The sequence below is a fragment of the Anneissia japonica genome, unplaced genomic scaffold (genome assembly GCF_011630105.1).
Source record: "Anneissia japonica isolate Jap-2015-1 unplaced genomic scaffold, ASM1163010v1 scaffold288033_len957474_cov176, whole genome shotgun sequence".
Classification (NCBI taxonomy): Eukaryota; Metazoa; Echinodermata; class Crinoidea; order Comatulida; family Comatulidae; genus Anneissia; species Anneissia japonica.
Genome location: NW_022715491.1, coordinates 35,962 through 57,256, shown reverse-complemented (window position 1 = coordinate 57,256; position 21,295 = coordinate 35,962). Strand labels below are relative to the sequence as shown.

Genomic DNA, 21,295 nt, shown 5'->3' with positions numbered 1-21,295 from the left:
ATGCAAATTACTATAAATCCCTAATTTCCTGTCTCTTATACACATCTGATGTGTATAAGAGACAGGTTTCAATCGTATATTCAACATTCATTTTTCGTTTTACAACATCTGAACTAGATCTTTGCCATTTAAAATGAAAAAAGTTCTAATAATAATAATAACAAATATTTATATAGCGACAATCAAAGGTGCAAAGTGAGAAAATAGGCAAGTTTCTTCTATCTTTTTTCAACCAATGAAATTATTGTATTAGGTGGTGGGTGCAATGGGACAATACGATGGAACAAAGAATGCACGAATGGAACTAAATTTTCATCATGAGTGGCGAATAGTGTAAATAACCAATGTCACGTGATACGAAATTCAATAATGACAGGATCTGTTTAGGTGTGTTATAATGACTAAAAAATACATATCATGGTATTATGTCAACCTCAATTTTTTTGTTTTCTGTTTTACTCTTTGGTATTATTGTCATTAACTGCTGTCTCTTATACACATCTTAATAATTATCAATATAATCATCAATACTTGTAGTCCTATAAATTCGTTTCAGTTTTTGTTAACTAATATATACTTGAAAAAATAAAATTAAATTCAGTATTTTAATTGCTTACTCTGGAAATGAAAACTCATAAAAAATAAGGTTGAAATTGACTTGCTCATTTTGCAGTAGCATCAAAATTATTAGCTCTTAGACTTGAAATTATCGAATAAAAAAAATTGTACCCTGATTTGTATACTGGACTATGATATTGATAATAATGAAATACTATCAGTGACTGTAAGTGTTTTCCATTTTCCGCTGTAAACATTATTGAAATACACTATAATTCTTGTGTTCAAGGTAATAATTTTTGTGATGATGTTTTATTAGCTTACCAATTCACAGATGCATAAATAATACACTGTTACTATAATATTGGCGCAGACAGATGACTGTCAGTAAATGTGAATGTTTCGCTGTTGCCAAAAAAACATCCATTTTTCATCAATGTCATCATCATCATCACTATCACCATCACCATCATCATCATCACCACCACCATCATCATATTCATCATATTCATTCATATCGTCGTCATCATCATCTTCATCATTACATATGGAGCTCCTATGTGCTGATGAAAAACTCCTATTTAAGAAATTTACAGTTATTGTTTGTCAAATGAAATCTATAATATGGCTTTATGAGCTATTGATGGATCTTATTAGTATAAGAAACAACTGCAAAGACATAACAAAACAATTACTGTACGTTGGAAATAAAGAGAACATGTTATTGTCAGAAAGGGACGGCCAACTGCGTTTATTTTGAATGTTTGAAGCTCGGTTGCAGTAAAAGTAAAATCGCTAAATGATAAAATTATTTATTCGAATCCCAGAGCATTTCACACTGCGTAGTGATGGCAGTAAAAACACTGTGGCACCGCTTGTGGAAACAAATTACTGTAATGTTGCCAAAGGATAGAGGTTGTAGGGATCGAGTTTTGGCACATTTCTGCAAAATTTTTGTACATTTTTTTCGTAATATACAGTACTGTATCAGCATGTATCAGTTACATTTCGAGCTATAACTTTACTTGCTTTCCAATTTAATAAGGGTTCTGGTCTCATATTTTGCTAATACTTAGATTTGCCACTAGAGAAACAACTCAACCATGAAGCTATTGCTATAGAAATAGTATTTGCTACTAAACAGGTTGCGAAAGAAGAATAGAAAAAGGACACATTATTGAAGTTTTTTTTTAAAATTTTAATTCACATAATTTCTCCAAAAGTCACTTTACAGGCCTAGGCCACTATTTCCGTTGATATCAGAAGCCAGATGAGCCTATAATACATTCATACATCAATGTCCATTGCTATTCTTTGCCAGTTGCGGAAAAGTTTGCAAACATCATTGAAATGTTTGTATCTGTTATTCAGAGCTAATAAAATGAATTACAAACTGAATTATTTTACATTGCTTGAACGTTTTATACGAACGGGAAAAAATAATATTGTGTGGGTTATTAAGCTTATACAATGCTCACAACTTGCTGAAAGAAAGGTAAGGCAATATTTCTAATACTGTATATGATTTGGAAGGATATGCTAAGTTTTGATATCTATAAAGCAGTAAATGTTAGCCGATAGGACGCTTTGTGATGATTAGTAAGGGCGTACTCCGACCCTTAAGGATAGGGAAATTTGAGTCAAAGCCAGTAAATTATACAGTACGGTACACTTTATTAGGTGGTATATAAATAATGAATGTTTCAATCGTATATTCAACATTCATTTTTCGTTTTACAACATCTGAACTAGATCTTTGCCATTTAAAATGAAAAAAGTTCTAATAATAATAATAACAAATATTTATATAGCGACAATCAAAGGTGCAAAGTGAGAAAATAGGCAAGTTTCTTCTATCTTTTTTCAACCAATGAAATTATTGTATTAGGTGGTGGGTGCAATGGGACAATACGATGGAACAAAGAATGCACGAATGGAACTAAATTTTCATGATGAGTGGCGAATAGTGTAAATAACCAATGTCACGTGATACGAAATTCAATAATGACAGGATCTGTTTAGGTGTGTTATAATGACTAAAAAATACATATCATGGTATTATGTCAACCTCAATTTTTTTGTTTTCTGTTTCACTCTTTGGTATTATTGTCATTAACTGATTTGCGTTGTAAAATAATTATTTCAAACACTGTGACTGTACATAGAACTTACGCTAAAAACTAAAACATTATGCGTCATAATCTAAATCTTTTTTGTCTACTTGTACTGAATTTGATCCTGCGTTATATAAAGCGTTATCGAAACCGACACTTCCCATTCCAGTTGGATCGCTGTGTTTCCTCGTCGAACGGCCAGCAACGAAATAAGTTATTATAATCACAAGAAGAATGGCCGCCAGAGCTGCAACACATAGCCCAGCAATCGCACCTGCTCCTAGTGGAGCTAAAAAAGATATAAAGTTAAAATTGGTTACAATACTAATACTAGAGCAGTCACTCCGGTGCGTGCATACCTCCGGCCTGTGCGTGAATACTGAAAAATACGCAGGCCGTGTATAATAGGCAATTCAATTGTTTTCCGCCCTGTGCTTGAATACTAAACAGCATTCTTGAAAATGCATATACGGTTAAATAATGTTCGTTGTTTCATGTCAAAGGCATGGATGGGCTATGGCGTGACAGATTTGCTGCAGTATGGAATGTATCGACCATTATCCCTTCATGGATCGCCTAACATAATACTATGATGACGTAACTGCGCTCGTTATCGTTTCCGTACGCTTGCGAAACCTCCCTAGCAATGCATGTCCAAAAACACACAAATATAAGTTGACAGCATCATTATAGCAATGCCTAATAAATTGCTAAACTAATTTGTAGCACAACAGTATAAAAGAAAAATCGACCTAAAGCATCATTCTTATTAAATTTTTACTAGAATTACTAATAATACTGAACAGCCACGTAGACAGGGAGGGGGTGAGAACCATGCCCCCTGATAATATCAAAGATATGTAAATTAAAACTAAAAGCAACAACTATTTTTATAATAAAAAAAAAACAGTTATTGGGGGGAAAACTGGTCAATATTAACACCCAATGACACAGTGGTAGCTCAGGCCTTTAATTAAATTGATTTATTAAATTAAATAGCTCTTTTAAATTCACGGACAGAATATTGTTTTTATTCTGATGTATCTATATTTTATGCTGAATACGTGTTATTCTCTGTTTGTGTTTGATGTCTGGAGGGAGGCATGTAGCATTCAATTCATTTACTGCATGATAAAAATGAGCGAGTCTTGCTACATCCTTATTTTATACTCAGTCCAAACTTGAAGTGGGTGTTGGGACTCTTGGTACTTCGACCACCATTTTGCAAAAACGTATTTGATCTACTAAAGTCAAAGTCAAATTAAGACTTAGGTGGGTATTAATAAGCCTGCTACTCACTCTCTATTTTCCCCAAAAAATAAACAAACACCTATTTGATCTTAATTAAAAATTGAACGACTTAATATGAAATTAAAATAATTTCGAATAAATAGTTTAAGACTGAGAATGCAATTTCTGGGTATATTTTGATGTAGGCCCTATTTAAAATTGAACGTCAGCAATACTTTCAAATATAGCCACTTAAAAAATATGATTTTATATCTAAGCGCTATATTTACGTTCAACTTCAACTTTGGCGGGACTGATGTTGGTCTGGCCCTTCTAGTACTTGGCCTCTCGGCAAAGGTAATGTGACCCCCTACCCCTACCCCTACCTCCGATCTAGCTACGGGGCTGATACTGAAGATAATACATTGAAGAATATTTTCCGTGGGTATTTTTTTTTGTAATGAAATGTGGTTGATCTTTAAACCTGGTTTCCATGCAATCGCTGCATGCATTCGCCTAAGCTTTTGATGATGCCGATTGCTCGGCCGAATCGGGGAGCCTTCCCGATTTTATCAGTGACTGCGACGCCGTACAACGATTGCACTGAAAAGCCTGTAGCGACAGTGCATCGATTTTAAGAAAACCAGACTTAAACCATATTTATAGAGGATGACACTTCCAGTGTACCCTAAAAGGTCGGTTGATATTCAGGTGCCCTCTTAAAATTAAGAAAATAACGTGATCATTAAAAGTCTTAGTACGAGGTTTAGGAAGTGGAGATGTGTTTTAGTCATGTCACAGGATTAGAACCCAGGACCTTGGAATTGGAAGGCAAGCATTTTAATCAAATAGCTACATATCCTCTCCATTGATTAATTATTAATTAAGTTATTGATTGATACGTCTGCTTTTCTATAGAATGAAATGATATTATCTCGTTGAATTAATAGTTGAAATATATTCCTGTAATAATATCTACTTACTTTGGGTTTGCTCATTACTTCCGCCGTCCTTGTCCGTCGTTCGTGGTGGTTGTGGTCTCCTTGTTGTTTTTTGAGGCGGCGGGGTTGGTCTTTCGGTATTTGACTTCTTCGTCGTTTGCTTAACAATCGTACGATGGCGCTGTGTAGTTTTCGGAACATTTGGTTTTGTAGTCATTCCTGTGAGTGGAGCTGATAAATATATAATTATCAAGATAATTCATTTTTTTTAAATTACACTAATTACTATGTTAAAGTTGGAAATGTTGATGCTTCATAAAGAGCTATTTTTAAATGATTTTTTTGGCCACTGGTATTTTGCATGGGACAATTATACTTGAGCTGAGCTGTTGCTGAGAGGTTATTGTTCCTGCTTCCTGCGCTGAAATTCACGGTTTAATTGAAGTCTGATCGCTTGGTTCATCGAATAACCCTCATATGGAGAGTTTGGCGCGTGTTAAGGACAATGTTTGTATCCCTGTGTCCGTTATTAGTTGGGTGTCGCTGCACTGCGGATGCCACGGTTCCCCAGGAGCCTACTCCGAATTTCCCAATTTATGTTAGAATGAGTACCAATAAAGCATTATACTTAAAAAAAGAATTACAATAATAATTATAATAGGAAAATTAAACATAAATTTACATGTGCCTAGAGAGATACACGGAATTACCACTTTGGCAACGTTTACGTGGTGGATCTAGGAATTTGAAATAGAGGGGCTCAGGGAGGGTCTGGACCGCCTTAACCTCAACCAAGAACAATTATGGTTATGTCACCTCCAGATGGCCGAAAAATTTAGGGGAAGGGAGGACCGGGCCGGATTTCTCCTCCCCTTGAATCAGCCACTGATTTACTTACTCTTGTCAATCCTGCAAACGTATCCTTGGTTGTTGTAACATTCGATGTCGTTCCATTTACCGTATGGTCGTAGTACTTCCACGCAGTTTTCGTGTTCACCGTTATGGATAAGACTTGGCTCGCCATCGTTCCAGTTAGTGTAATCAACTGGGGTGTTATCTGACCATGCAAATCCGCCTAAATATAGAGAGGGTTTGGAATTTATGGGAAGATGACTCTCTGTTATGTACCCTGAAGCCTTTTGCATCAGTAAGTTTTTCATTTGTATTCCAATTGCTCTCTTCGGCTAGTGTAAGCCTAACTCAAAAATATAGCAAAATAAATTTAGAGGCGAAGGTGTTTTTCGGTTTTCAAATAATTTAGATGAACGCACATAGCGAAAACCAGCCCCATGAAATTTACCGTTTTCATATGCAAATTAGCAAAAATATGCAAATTACTATAAATCCCTAATTTCCCTATATTTCCTGAACAAATGATCTATTTGTATTTTTTGGGTCACACTATTATATTTTCATAACATGTGCATCGATTTAAGGCAATTCATACGGTTAAATACTATCCTTTACTTGTTAATATGCAAATTAATTCACCGTATTAAGCAAACAATCCCCTCCAACAATAATTGGTGCATCCAAAATACTAAAAGTCTCTGCCATTATTAATGATAGTAGCTTTATACAAATTAGTTTTAGTCCATCTTTACATAGTAATTAAAAGTGTTCTAATCAGAAATAGAAGTAAACGTTCCTAACCGGCATCTGTTCTGTAAAGGCCGACCCATAAATCCAAGCCGGAATCTGTTGCTTTTTTCGAGATGAAATCATTGTCTGCTTTCGTGTGGATACTAGCAAGATGCGCGCCAATCCGTGCACAGCTAAATTGGGCTTCAGGCCATGAGATTGTTGATCTTCCGTTGAGTTCAAAGTAGTAACAGTAACTTCCGAATGGTTCCCAGTCTGTTGGGCATGTGCCAGGAAGGTCAGGAGGGTTGGTTGGTATTGGTGCTGTAAAGAATATTGGGAAAAAAAATTGAAATACTGCAGTACTAACTGGTTGCCCAACAGTAGACCGAAAGAAGATATGCAGGCTTAAAGGAGGTCATCTCTCTTGAAAGGCTTATCTGCTAATGAACACAGAAGTACAAGCTTAAAATAATTTCTCTGAGAATCAGTAAAAGTGTCCTCCTTTTTCTCACTATTTTCACAAGATTTTATAATGTACGAGATCAATGTATGTACTATTACTCAAATACAGAAATTATCTCAACATGAACATTATCTGTGTACTTTTCAAAGAGGTAGCTTCTCCCTCACACTCAATAGTGTTTTTTTTTTAATTAGGTGAAATGATATTCAAATTGATTCATGTCCGGAGAGTGTCATTTTAGTTCATCCAAATGTGCCATTGCCATAATATCTCAGCCACAACCATGGTGGGGCTTGATGTGGCCATCTAGACCCTCCGTTATGTAAAGTCCTGCTTTGGCCTCTTATTTTCGATTCACTGTGGAGAATTCCATTCCATTTCCATTCAGTATCAGGATTGGTAATTGTAGACAAGAACAGTAACACTAAGATTTGCGAATTAATTAACTAATATATGTTTGATCATGATGATTGCACTTACCTAGGGAGTACTTGCACAGAACAGGATGCTGGTCATTGCACTTAGTATCGTCCCAATAGCCTTTAGCATCGATCATTACACAACCTTCGCCAGGACCATAACTTGGTTCATTGCTCCCCCATTTAGTATACCACACTGGCCATCCGTTCACCCATCGATACTCACCGGCAATCTATGTAATGATTTCAACTAATTAAACTTTTATGTTTTATTGAATTTATTTGCTTTTCTCGAATGGAGGAAGCAGCTATGGAATTTATAATTCCCATTGTGATTCTGTCATTTCGTCGTTTGATTTCATGATTTTTCTACCGTAGGTGAACCTGTAAAAATTCTCATATATTTATCCGTTGATTGGCTATATTACAGCGCGTGCCTGACTTTTTCGACACGCACCCGTATGTCACTATACGTAATTCTATAACTTATAAACATAATTAGATAATTGTACCTTATCGTCAACCATGCCAATCCAAGTTTCTCCTCCTCCATTGTCACCAATGATTTGCTCAATAAACGCTTGTTCATAGACATCCACAACGTTTGCTATCGAAGCACCGTTACCAAGGTTTGTGCACGTAGTTATAGCCTTGCTAAATTCAAAACTACCATCCACGTATTGGAAACAACCGTCGTAATATTGTCGATACCCGCTTTGGCATGTTGTACTTGTAACCGGGGGCTCTGGGGCATTGCTATCTGAACAGATTATAAATAAGTATGTTTAAATATGTGACATTCTACTCTGAAAGTTCCGACTGAACCTGTACCTACCTGTTAGGCAGATTGATGATGGTAGATAATCAGAATGTTCTCTTTTCAAGCTTTGATTTTAATGTGGTAATTATAAGGAAAGCAATTATAACGTCAAAAAGAAGAAGAAGAAAAAAAAACAGAAGTACAATGCAAAACAAGTAGTGCAAAACAAACAAGGCACAGTGAAATTTCAGGTTTTGTGGGTTGTCATTTTGGAGTTTGATAAGAAAATTATTTTATGTTTTAGATTGCATGATAATTTTATGACTCAGCAAGAAAAAGGTATCATACCAAAGGCATCCTGGCATATATAACCATTCATTTTATCACACGAATTATCATTCCACAGACCAGCTTGGTACTCGCTCCCAATCAGTTCTACGCAATCTTCCTGTAAAGACAAACAATTTGCTTTCACTTAATCTACTTCCAACCAAAAAGACTAAAGATTTAAAATAAAACTTTGAATTGCTTATTTAAAAGAACCACGTAAGTTACTGACCTTCAATATGTCCATGAACTGAAACGTTTTTACTAGAAAAATGATTAAAGTTTATAGAGAAAGCAATTATTCTTTCTATTTATTTTTTAAAACTAAAATGGTGGTATATCTATAGATACTACTGTGTAGAGCTAATAAACAAGGACAATGAAAGTCAATTCGAATTGCTTTTGCCGGGCACACTGCACCGACGGTTGTCAAACCTGACGTGCGCAAAAGATCTTTTCAATGACCATCCGCCTAGTCTGCCATTGTTGATAGTTAATAGACGGTGTTGCTTCGTAAAACTCACAGAGAGCGATGACGGATTCGTCGATCGACGAACGCATTGTATGCCCAGCATAACAAAACACACTGCACCGACAGTTGTCGGACAAAGCGATTTCAGGTGGAACTCGACCAGACGTGTACAAAGGATCATTTTAATGACAATCCGCCGAGTCTGCCATTAATAGTTAGTAGACGGTGTCGCTTCGTAGCTCACACTGAGAGCGATGATGGATTCGTCGACCAACGAACGCAGTGTGTGGCCCCGGCTCAGTACAGGTATACGTACAATACATAGTTATACAATTAAAATAAAAAAATGTATCCAACTTGAATCCCAACACGATGGCGTGCATTTAAATAGTTGGAGTATTATACTTTATCCAACTGACTCATACGTAATACCGTTTTTATAGTATTTGTCTTTTTTAATTGGCTGATATTTCCTTTAAGTGTTTTAAAATTCTTCGAAATTCAAATTCAAGTAAATTTTGTGGAGTTTTACAGATTTTATCATAGGCATCTTTAAACAGTTTGAGTAAAACCATTTGCTCGTAGGATAATATGGTAATGCTGATGAATTTTCAATATTGCCTCTGCATGTGTTACAATTAATGTAGGCTCATATTATCTTATTTTTATTTAAATCCGAATGAGCATGGTATCGTAGTTAGCTACGTGATATACTTAATTAAATCTTTTTTTATTTAGTAGATGATTAGGCCCACAACATGTTTGCATCAAAACTAGGACAACACTATACTTGTGCAGCACTGACTAAAATAATTGATTTTATGTTTTTTCTAGAAATTATATATATTTTTTTTATTTATTTTATTTTTTTTAATCAAAACTCAAACTGAAACAAATCAATTGAGACGACTGACCCCTCCACCGGCCTCATTCGGCTCTCCACCGGCCCAATTTGTATAATCCACAGTCGTTCCATCAGTCCAGCGAAACTGTTTGTTGGTTGTTAGATCACTCAATCCAATCCACATACGATAATCCAGACCTTTTAGCTTGGTGGTAAGAAAAGCTGAAATTGTAGGAATATTTTTTTTTGTACGCATTCGAGTTATTTAAAAAATATATGACGTATTTTGAATTATTACATATGTAATTCGTGTATTTTGAAGGCCTAATGACCAGTCTTTCAAGAAGCTGAGTATGATGTCCATATTAGGCGTTTTGTTTCAGTGGACGAGGCAATGTGACGCGCCAAGGGGCCTAATTTAAAATCAGCTGATCATGCCTAATTTTATAAACATTTTTATAAAGATAGTATTGCACTATCACACTGGTCAGGGTCCAGTTCTCTAGTGCATACAGTACAATATATGTAGTGATCTAACGATCTTTAAGTATACCATTAACACGCTGGTCATGTATAGTGACAAGATCTCCGCCGACGTTGCGACACTTGTCTCTTGCGTCCCTCCAACCAAAGCGATCCGATTCGATAGATCCGTGGAACTGATAACATCGCTTGTTAAACTCAATCCAGCCAGAAGGACAGTTGCCCTGTGGCAAAGCAGTTGTTGGTGGAGCGTTAGTAACTATGCTTCCAAACGGCTTCTTGCAAATGAATGGAATCTTGTCACCACAGTTCAGATCATTCCATGAACCAACTGTGAACGAGAAAATATATACATTATCATTATTATTTAAATATTACTTATTTTATTTTATTTTATTTTATTTTTATAATATTCAAATTCAATATCCACATGTGACCAATGTCACTCTTTACTGGATGAAATAATAATAATAATAATAATAATAATAATAATAATAATAATAATAATAATAATAATAATTATAATAATAATAATAATTAATAAATAATAATAATAATAATAATAATAATAATAATAAAATAATAATAAAAAAAAAAAAAAAAAATAATAATACACTTCGATTCTATCCGTTACTGGTGTATTCTTATGTTGTGCACCTGAACTACTACGTAGTTCGTCAATCTTCGGTAAAGGATTCGACAACAGCAGAGGCCAAAAACAGCCTGAATATGTTGGTCACAATACAGGTGACAGTTGTGTTTCTTTTAATAATCGCGCCAAATTATATCTTTATTTTAATTCATATAGAGTTAACTGTTTCTAACTTAACGCATTCATCCATTTATAAATTGTATATTATTTGAGTTTTTTCAATGTGGACTTCGAGGGATCAAACATGCGAAAACAATAAACATGTTATGATTGATATCATACAGCAGTGTTACATTATTATACTATTAAACCAAAAGTAAACTTTGTCACTTTCAAAGGGGACAGATGTCTTTAATAAGAAATTAAACCCCAAAAAAGTAAACTACCATAGTAAAAACAGAAAACTCCCAATTTTAAGTGCCTATTAAAAAAAACCAGTAAGACATTGATTGATTGGTCGATCGATCGATTTATATCGATGTCGATACCAATCGATCAGTATCGATTGGTTGGCTATTTGGTTTGCTTAGTTGATAGGTCGACCCATCATCAATCGATTTATAGATTACAATTTACAGTTACTTACATTATCGTTTATGAAATTCATCTCCGGCTCATTATGAATGGAAGCGAGTTTACCGTTGTGTACATGGCAGTAGCCATCGGCTTCCTGCCACGATAACCGACCACTTCCAGAAGCCTTACTAAAGTAGTAGCAATAGTTATCGTATCGAATCCATCCTTCGCTGCCGGGACACAGTGGATCTGTAAGTTGATAATGTTAATAATATTTATGGCATACCAAACACGTAAAGCACGCAGAAACCGTTACACATTACAATCTGTCTCTTATACACATCTAGATGTGTATAAGAGACAGCAATACAGGTGACAGTTGTGTTTCTTCCAATAATCGCGCCAAATTATATCTTTATTTTAATTCATATAGAGTTAACTGTTTCTAACTTAACGCATTCATCCATTTATAAATTGTATATTGTTTGGATTTTTTCAATGTGGACTTCGAGGAATAAAACCAATAAACATGTTATGATTGATATCATACAGCAGTATTACATTATTATACTATTAAATAATTAACAGAAAGCATAGGCATAGAAAGAGTTTTTGTTAAAACTCTACTCGTAAACAATTTATTACATACTTGAGGTGTAGAGCTCAACACACTGTTCCTCTCCGTTGAAGTCATTTGGCTCACCAGGCGCCCAGTTGACGTAATCAAACGGCGTAGAATCTGACCACCTGAATGTAAATTACAAAACATGAGGACTAAATGCTGGTTTTGCATAAGTTTTCATCATTTTCAAATAATTTACTCTGTAGAATCTTTGATATAACTTTGCACAACAAAACAACTTACGTGTAGACACCCCTGATTTCGTATTCTCTTAGACCTATCCAGTAGGAACTAATTGTGATATCAGTCTACAAATAGTAATCATATTATATATCTATTAATTATTTAACACATTGTTCAGGTACACGATACTATAATATACGAGGCAGTATCATAATTATATTATTTATTTTGTATTAACATAAAATTGAAACTTAACAATATAAAACTTATATTTCATGAAATGAAATGTCAAACAGGATTGACCAAAAGTAAACTTTGTCACTTTCAAAGGGGACAGATGTCTTTAATAAGAAATTAAACCCCAAAAAAGTAAACTACCATAGTAAAAACAGAAAACTCCCAATTTTAAGTGCCTATTAAAAAAAACCAGTAAGACATTGATTGATTGGTCGATCGATCGATTTATATCGATGTCGATACCAATCGATCAGTATCGATTGGTTGGCTATTTGGTTTGCTTAGTTGATAGGTCGACCCTTCATAAATCGATCTATAGATTACAATTTACAGTTACTTACATTATCGTTTATGAAATTCATCTCCGGCTCATTATGAATGGAAGCGAGTTTACCGTTGTGTACATGGCAGTAGCCATCGGCTTCCTGCCACGATAACCGACCACTTCCAGAAGCCTTACTAAAGTAGTAGCAATAGTTATCGTATCGAATCCATCCTTCGCTGCCGGGACACAGTGGATCTGTAAGTTGATAATGTTAATAATATTTATGGCATACCAAACACGTAAAGCACGCAGAAACCGTTACACATTACAATGTGCTCTCATATTGATATAAACTGTCAATTACAATTAGGATAAAGAATAATTTTAATAAAAATACACCTTTGGAAGTGTAATTGACGCTTTCTGTACTTCTAAACACTCAAAAATTGGGTTTTCTTAGCATAGTCTCGTGTGGTTGAGCATGTTTCTACCTATCATGTCTATGGGGACTGTTAGCGGTACGACGGTGTCTGCCTATGACCGACGCTTGCAGCGTTTTTACGTTGGTGGACCTTTCTTTATCACTCGACCATGTCCACCTGTACTGTTTTGTACTCCTACTTTTGAAGTCGTTAGGAGGTTGGCTTTACCCACCAGAACCAGAACACAAGACATTTTCGGAACACAACATTTTCGGAAAGGTTGACAGCGTATCGATACTTACAAGCTGTTGGGGTGTTTGGTGGAGCAACCGTGACCGGCATTGAACCTGTGAGCCAAATAATTTAAAGACAAAAGAACGGTTTATTAATATTCAAACAGATATAGAGCATGGAATGAGGACATACAATAATATATTTGATTCATATACAGGTCGTGAAGAAATTTGGAAATCACGAAGTCAACACAATTTTTGGCTAAATTTGCTCTTACATTAAGTAAAGTTTCCCGTGACAATAAACCCATATTATATAAACATGTAACAGTTTGAAATTAGGCTATGTTATGAAGCTCTGTTCTGGAACATTAACTCACCTTATCTGTACACTTTAATTTCATAAAACCCTTAATTTACAATATATCTTTTTACTTATATTATTTGAATTTTCTTTCAAACTTGATTTTGTGATGTATTTATGCATTTACTAAAGCATAATGCTATAGTCGTTTTAAAATTTATTTACAACATTAATTTTGAATATTTTCCTGTTTCTTTACTAAACTGTTGGATTGTTTTAAATAAATATGTTGAAATACATTTAGATGGTTATGTAGTGTATTATAACTATATCAGCAAAACAAACAAAATGATATTGATAGGAAAGCAAACTTGAATTGTGATGTACTTTTGCAGTTACCAAAGCAAATCCTATAGTCGTTTTAATAATTTACTGACAGCATTAGTGTTTTTAATATTCTGCTGTTTCCTTACTTAATTGTGTAATTTAATTTCAAGTGTTTTCATATAGCCACGTAGTGTATGGAGAAACCAATTAGACAAACAAATAATAGGAAATCAAAAATAATAGGCCTATAATAGGCCTATGTTTAGTACCAGACCTTTGGCAATTTTGCAGACCCAGTGTCTCGTACGATCGCAGCCGATGTCGTTCCAGTTACGGGTAGAGAAGAACATTTCTACACAGTCTTCTTCATTAACGTTGTTAGGTTCTCCATTTTCCCAATTTGTATAGTCAACTGGGGTTCCATCAGTCCATGTGAATCCTACAAGTGCAATGTTACAATATAATCTATAGTGTTTATTATTATTTATTGTTATTATTATTATTATTATTATTATTTTTAATATAATAATAATAATATTATAAATATTATTATTATTATTATTATTATTATTATTATATTGTTATTATTATTATTATTATTATTATTATTATTATTATTATTATTATTATTATTATTATTATTATTTGTTGGTGTTGTGTTCTTGTTATTGGCGTTGTTGCTGTTGCCGATGCTGTTGTTAATATTAATTATTATATTAGTTTTACTTATAATTCTCATCATTGCCACCCTCATCTTCACCATTCGTATGTATTATTCTAATTTGTATGATAATTATCATTAAACATCAACGGCACCAAAGTTATCCTTTTTATCATCATCTTCCTTGCGATAGTATTAGTACTATTATTAATTTTAGCTGTTGGTGTTGTTGTGTTGTTGATGTTGCTGCTGATGTTGTTATTGTTAATATTACCTTAGTTATACATATTCACATCATCATTCCCATCATCATCATCATCAACATCATCATCATCATCACAATCATTTACCTCATCACCATCCTCATTATTATTATCACCATCAACATCCACACTGTCACTATTTCTTCTCTATTAGAAACATGTTCTCACCATTTTCTTTTGTCTGATCGCTGAGTCCAATCCAATATCCAGTTGCTGAATCACTAAAAATAAACACATTAAAAATACAATGCCGAAGTGCAACGTTAAGTACACGAAATATGTTTAAGGTTTTATTAATTTACTTACGCGACTTTTGCTGCGTTCTTTATGAACTTTTCTTCAGCCGAAGTGTGGAAGCTGGCAAGATTTCCTCCTTGTGCGCGGCAAAATGATGAAGCTTCTGACCACGTCTTTAATTGTTTGGTCGTACTAACTTCATTAATCTACAATAGAATACAGGTTGACTGATATCAGTATAATAATAATAATAATAATAATAATAATAATAATAAATATAATAATAATAATAATAATAATAATATACAATTATAGTCACAATATATAACATCCTAAAATTGGTATCTTATTAGTAAAATAATGGTTTCTTTAACTTTTATTAGGTAATTTGTTTAAATATGTTCATTCAATGGTTCAATGATGCTGAAAGGATTCCATCTAGTCAACGACATTAGTATATAGATTTGTTTGTTTTTAATAATTCATACATTCATTCATTCATACATTCATTCGTTCATTCATTCGTTCGTTCGTTAGCTCACTTTTTGCTCTTTCGTTCGTTCGTTCGTTCATACATTCATTCATTCGCTCTTTCATTTATTGATTCACTCATTCTTTCCATTCATTCAGCCATTTATTTATTTATTCACTCATTCATTCCTCCATTATTCATTTGTTTATTCATTCAGTCAATCAATCATTTTTCCATTTATTCATGTATTCGTTCATTGATTGAATTATTCGTCATTTATTTATTCATTCATCCATCCATTTATTCATTCATCCATTTATTCATTCATTCATTCATTTATTTATTCATCTACACATTTACTCATTCATTTATCAACTTCAAAATTTAATTTGAAAATGCAACGTCGAAACAGATCAATTAGTAACTTACCCGATAACAGTTGTTACCATACCCAATCCAACCAGGAGCGCATCCGGAGCTACTTGGGTCCGTTGGGTCGTATGTAACTATGGGTTTGTCGGTGAATCCAAAACGTAACTTTTCACAAATGTAATTGTACGAAGAATCACAAGCGGAGTCTGACCATAGTCCCGCCGATTTACCAGACGACACTGCTACACATTTACCATCTCTGTCGTCTAAAATACAACGAAATAATATAATTCACACAAGGTTCATCATGATACATGTAAGAAGAATATTTTTTATTATCCCCTAGGCCTATAATAATAAACAAAATTGTACAGTATCAGTAACGGGGAACAAGTAAAGTTTGGTAACATCATTTGGTGTATTATGTAGAACATTTGATCCTGACACATGGGGCCTGTGACATGAACAGTGGAGTGCTATTCTTGGTTGAGTTGGAAAGGTTCAACATTGGTGACAATTCCCTCCTTGTTTTTTAAGTGAAATTGTTTTTAAAAGTGATCAACGACTTAACTGACTGAGGATTCGCTATATATCTGTATTCCAACTAGCAGTTTTGATGGAATAGAACCAAGAAAATCACTCAATCACTAAAAAGAATTAGTGAATCAATGAATGACTCACTTACTCATGCCTGCGTAGTTAAGCTTACACACATGCATCTTCAGTTTTTACTATTATTCGATGATAATCACCTTTAATAGGTTTTTTCTTTTATCACGCTTAGAGTTGAAAAGCTAACCAATATATGTTAATACCGTCAAGTTTTGCTGTTATTCATGTGTAAAAATATTGTAAAGAAAAGGAGACAATTTCTGATACAGGCCAAATGATACCTGGTTGCCCTTTGTCCCAATTGGTGTACGCCACCGAAGAACCATCGCTCCATGTGTAAGAACCATCGTCTTGTTTCACGAGACCACACCAGTAGTACTGTCCACTTGCAAGACCTAGTTGACTGGATATGAATGTCTGCTCAAACCTAAAATAATCAAATATATAATTACAAGATTCAATTTTTATTCAGAAGTTTAATGTTGTTTGAGCAATCTCGAGTCATATCCCCATTGGCAATAACAATGATTTTATAAACATTTACACTAGCACCAGCAGCAGAGTGACGTCACAGATGATAATTGTCCATAATTATATAGCGATTATTATCATTTGAGGTAGAGCAAAATTTGGCAATGGTGGAAACCTTTATACTTTATTGTAATTTATGTCAATTTCAGATTCAGATTTTATCTGCTAGTACAATTTACAATTTGATTTGATTGTATATTCGAATTAGCCGTTTTATGCCATAGTAACTACATGAACATGGGCAAAATATCAAATGAGTGTCGTTAGTTTTATGCAATGCTCAATTCAACAGCTTCTTAACTCCACAAGCCTCTTTCCTTCCTTTAGCTCTTAATTTCCACCCGTTATTTACGAATTCACTGGCAATCTGTGACGTGGCAGTATTTTTTTCGCGGCTAATACTTCTATTCACCTTGGTTTGCATTGGTGTTGATATTATTTTATGTATAATTTATATTTAAAAATTAATTTAATAAAAAGTATTATTGGCATTGTATTGTGTCAAAGTTCACCTGTCGTTGATTGACACTAGATGTCCCGCCATACTCAGGCAGCTCTGTATTGCAGAATCTGACGTCACTGTCGTCGTACTTACAAACATGTAACAAGAATAGTCGTAAGCGATCCAACCCTGAAAATATACCAAATAAATTCAATTTTCTAAACTGTAAGACATTGGTACATTGTTTACTTTCAACAAGAAAGAGAAATGTGGGGAATTGAGCTGTAAAAGCTCACTAAATCTAGGCCCAGATATTGTATTTTAGAGTGAACGTATCTTGCTCGACTGACGGTTCAAGAACGAGGAAAATAGAATAATGATAAAGAGTGGAAGTACAGTAGGACGTGATACGTGTGACTCGAGTTAATACCTCCGCCAAAGAGGTTATGTATTCACCACTGTCTATCTGTCTTTCAAATTCACGGTCATGGTCAAGGTCACGGAAACTCGACTTTTTCCCTTAAACTTGCCCCTGAACATAAAAGAAAATAATGGAATCGCCCATACACAGCCTAAGTATTGTCCAGGCACAGAGCAGAAGTATGCACTATATGGAGTCACTGCTCTAGTTTTGGCCATGTACCACGTATGCTTGAGAATTAGTAATTGCGTTGCCTACTACTGGTACTTATTGCGTAACATTTGTAATTATTCTTAAATATTTGATGATAAAATCAATAGTAGGCGCGTTAATAATATCTTCATCAATAAGATCTTGTTTACTTGTTGACTTACTTGATCACATCCAGATGGAGTAGGAGGAAATTGTGTTGGAGGTAGGTTTTCCTTCTTTCGCTTGCAGATGAAGCGTCTCCTGTTCACGCAATCGTTATCATTCCATGCTTTCTAATGAAGGGTAAATGCATAAAGTATTGAAAATCATATTACTATTAACATAGAGGTCTTTTTTGTATAGGCTATCGAAGTGCCTAATAATATTAAACAACCTCAAAATTGTAATTCAAATAGCAAAAATTAAAGCATGAACAATTAATCTAGTTTGTATTAGAGTAATATTGATAATTCTTTATTTAAAATATACATATATTTCACTGTTCATGTATGTACAGTAGATTCCATTGTTTGTGATACAGTATCTACATCAAGCGATGCAAAAAGTAGTTCGTATGGGAATGATAAAGTTATGTTGACTTCCAACTCTCCTTATTTTAGAAAAAAAAAATCCACTTGGAATTATATTTACATTTGTGTACATCTCAACGCAGTCTTCTGCACTTCCTTGATGATTATTGGGTTCGTTTGTGTTCCAGATAGCGTAGTCCATATCGGACCCATCACTCCATGTGAAACTCATCTGGTACGTCAAGTCATTTAAACCGATCCAAATATTACCGCTTGAAGCTGTAGAAATAAAATATCAATAACATTTTAGAAAGCAGGCTCAGTTTAAACCGACAGCCTAGGGAGGGTGCACGGGGAACTTAGAACACACAATAGCACTTCAGTAGTAATAATCCTTGATAATTATCCTAAAATGTTCTAATTAAAATAATAGAAATGGGAATCGTCAATATAATTCTGATGAAGAGGAATGATCTCTACTCTGTTTAAACCGACTTTTAAAAATATTTGCACTGTCTTTAAAATGTATACACTTTCATTTTTTTCCCCAAAATTCTAATTTCTTTGTTTAAGGGCAAAGCTTAACTTCGACCATGCCTATAATTATTCCCAAGAACATTTAGCAGCTTGTATGGATACCTTTTTTTCGAAATACCATATTAAATAAATAAATTTACCAGCTGTCTGGAGAGAATTAATATAATTGTTCTCATTGTCGTTGTGAATAGAAGCAAGATCTCCTCCCATTCCACGACAGTTGTCTCTAGCTTCAGACCAAGTTCCATCAGTACTTGAAAGGAAGTAACAATATTTGTCGTATGAGTTCCATCCATCTCGGCAGCGATAGCCAGGGGGCGGGGTTGTAGGTGGCATCTCGGTTGTAGCGTCCATCACTAGAATAGAACAAAAATGTTCTTGTCAGCATTTTTCAACTAATTGGGTTCTATGATTTTAATTTTTAATTTTATTTAGGCATCAGACTAATAATTTTAGACCAATAAGTAAGGGAAACTGTTTATGGTGCAATATCAATACATTAATACGGAATTATAACAAGGATAGCCCATAAAGATAGGCCTACTCGAGACGAAGTGTTCGTTAAAAAACCCATCAACAATACCACACTAAAAGGTGAACTAGTGTAGAATGTTTTCACCCAGTTGTCGAGAGTTGGGTCATCTCCTGCCTCAAAAACGCAGCTACTCCAAGAATTAGCGGTTGCACCTATCTTTTGTTTTTTATTCCATCAGTATTTTCCACTATGCTATGCGGAAATGTCGATGAGGTTTGCATTCCAGTAAACAGTCTTTTAAGACCGGTGTTTAATGGATGAAACAAGCCACTTCCCAAACCTTAGTTCGGCATCTAATTTCTCGCAGTTGAGAATAAGTAAAAAACAGTATTTCTGATATAAGTACAAAAAGAATGAAAGCAACTCACATCTTTCGTAATGGTCGTACGGAGATCCATCATAAGTGGTCTTTAGGCCGCCAACCATATCCTTATCTTTATCGCTTAAATCACATTCCTGGGAGTTCTTGTAATAGTCAAAAGACCGGCAGGTAAACGAAGTTTCTCCGATACAACGTTTTGCACAGTCTTCTGGGAAGACGTCCGTCAGGTGGATATTATTGTACCCCTCAATTGCTGAGTTAGGATATGTGTTGTAATGTGATACTATGTATCCTGAAATATTAAACACCATAGAATGTTATCTAAATCAAAATTGTTGTTGGTCCACACATGTCTGCTACCATTAACTCATTGCTTGATATTGAAATAAGGAGACCAGTGTGTTTGAAATTTGCAACTGGTTGTTAGAAACATAAATGTGGGATCTTTCTAAAACATCCTGTTTTTAGGAGTAGCATAGTCACATCAATATAGAACGATTACAAGATATAGCATTGAATAATTGAGATTTTACCGTCTTTCTTGCAGATATATCCAAGAGTATTAGAACATGATTGGTCATTCCATAATCCTGTTTTGCTGTACAATTCTAAACAATGCTCTCCCAATGCGCCTACATTGTTCGGTTCACCTAAACCGAAGAAAAACAAGAATTAATGTTGATAACATGATGCGCTACGAACTTGGTAATGGCGCCAGAAATTCCTGGACGATGTGTGGTCCAAGGTCTCTGACGAGATGCTCAAAGAGTTCCAATTTCACTTCAAACCGGCCGTAATTTGAGCAAATATTGAGAATAGACCTATAAATGCCTCGATATAGTCAGCATTCCAATGACGGAGGATTTATGGTTATCCCACATGAGAGTTCTGCCTCTTGGACACCGGCCCTCTACCGTAGGCGCTGTCACTTATTCCACATTTATTATTTTTTTTCCGTTGTATGCTTGGCGAAAGTTTGTTTGGATAGAAAATAGTGTTTACCTGCATTCCAATTCAGGTACGCAAATGGGCTGCCATCAGACCAGCGCCATCCACCTTCTGTGGTCTTATCGTTACCTCCGGTCCACAGAGCACCTTCGTTTATGTACACAATGCGAGCTGAATACAAGAATATATCATTAAATTCGGTATATCTATGTGGTCGTTATATTAATCATTTAAATAATTATATATATATAAATTAATCATATA

At 34.6% G+C, this 21,295-nt stretch overlaps 1 protein-coding gene across 2 annotated transcripts in view; it reads right to left on the bottom strand.

The window, feature by feature from the left end:
- Nucleotides 1–1,735: 1,735 nt before the first annotated feature.
- Nucleotides 1,736–21,295, bottom strand: part of LOC117109259 (macrophage mannose receptor 1-like) — a 38,573-nt gene continuing 19,013 nt past the window's right edge. For both annotated transcript variants that reach the window (XM_033251526.1, XM_033251525.1), the window contains exons 19-43: nucleotides 21,086–21,202; nucleotides 20,617–20,733; nucleotides 20,130–20,375; nucleotides 19,367–19,582; nucleotides 18,811–18,968; nucleotides 18,342–18,452; nucleotides 17,617–17,735; nucleotides 16,855–17,000; nucleotides 16,019–16,227; nucleotides 15,187–15,323; nucleotides 15,049–15,101; nucleotides 14,231–14,395; nucleotides 13,395–13,439; nucleotides 12,747–12,925; nucleotides 12,229–12,293; nucleotides 12,013–12,110; nucleotides 10,266–10,526; nucleotides 9,783–9,934; nucleotides 8,418–8,517; nucleotides 7,822–8,069; nucleotides 7,371–7,542; nucleotides 6,497–6,748; nucleotides 5,742–5,918; nucleotides 4,886–5,074; nucleotides 1,736–2,961 (exon numbers count right to left, since the gene is read on the bottom strand). In XM_033251526.1, the coding sequence (XP_033107417.1) occupies nucleotides 2,747–2,961; nucleotides 4,886–5,074; nucleotides 5,742–5,918; nucleotides 6,497–6,748; nucleotides 7,371–7,542; nucleotides 7,822–8,069; nucleotides 8,418–8,517; nucleotides 9,783–9,934; nucleotides 10,266–10,526; nucleotides 12,013–12,110; nucleotides 12,229–12,293; nucleotides 12,747–12,925; nucleotides 13,395–13,439; nucleotides 14,231–14,395; nucleotides 15,049–15,101; nucleotides 15,187–15,323; nucleotides 16,019–16,227; nucleotides 16,855–17,000; nucleotides 17,617–17,735; nucleotides 18,342–18,452; nucleotides 18,811–18,968; nucleotides 19,367–19,582; nucleotides 20,130–20,375; nucleotides 20,617–20,733; nucleotides 21,086–21,202 (3,947 nt within the window). In that variant the 3' untranslated portion in view covers nucleotides 1,736–2,746. The remainder of the gene's footprint in view (nucleotides 2,962–4,885; nucleotides 5,075–5,741; nucleotides 5,919–6,496; nucleotides 6,749–7,370; nucleotides 7,543–7,821; nucleotides 8,070–8,417; nucleotides 8,518–9,782; nucleotides 9,935–10,265; nucleotides 10,527–12,012; nucleotides 12,111–12,228; nucleotides 12,294–12,746; nucleotides 12,926–13,394; nucleotides 13,440–14,230; nucleotides 14,396–15,048; nucleotides 15,102–15,186; nucleotides 15,324–16,018; nucleotides 16,228–16,854; nucleotides 17,001–17,616; nucleotides 17,736–18,341; nucleotides 18,453–18,810; nucleotides 18,969–19,366; nucleotides 19,583–20,129; nucleotides 20,376–20,616; nucleotides 20,734–21,085; nucleotides 21,203–21,295) is intronic.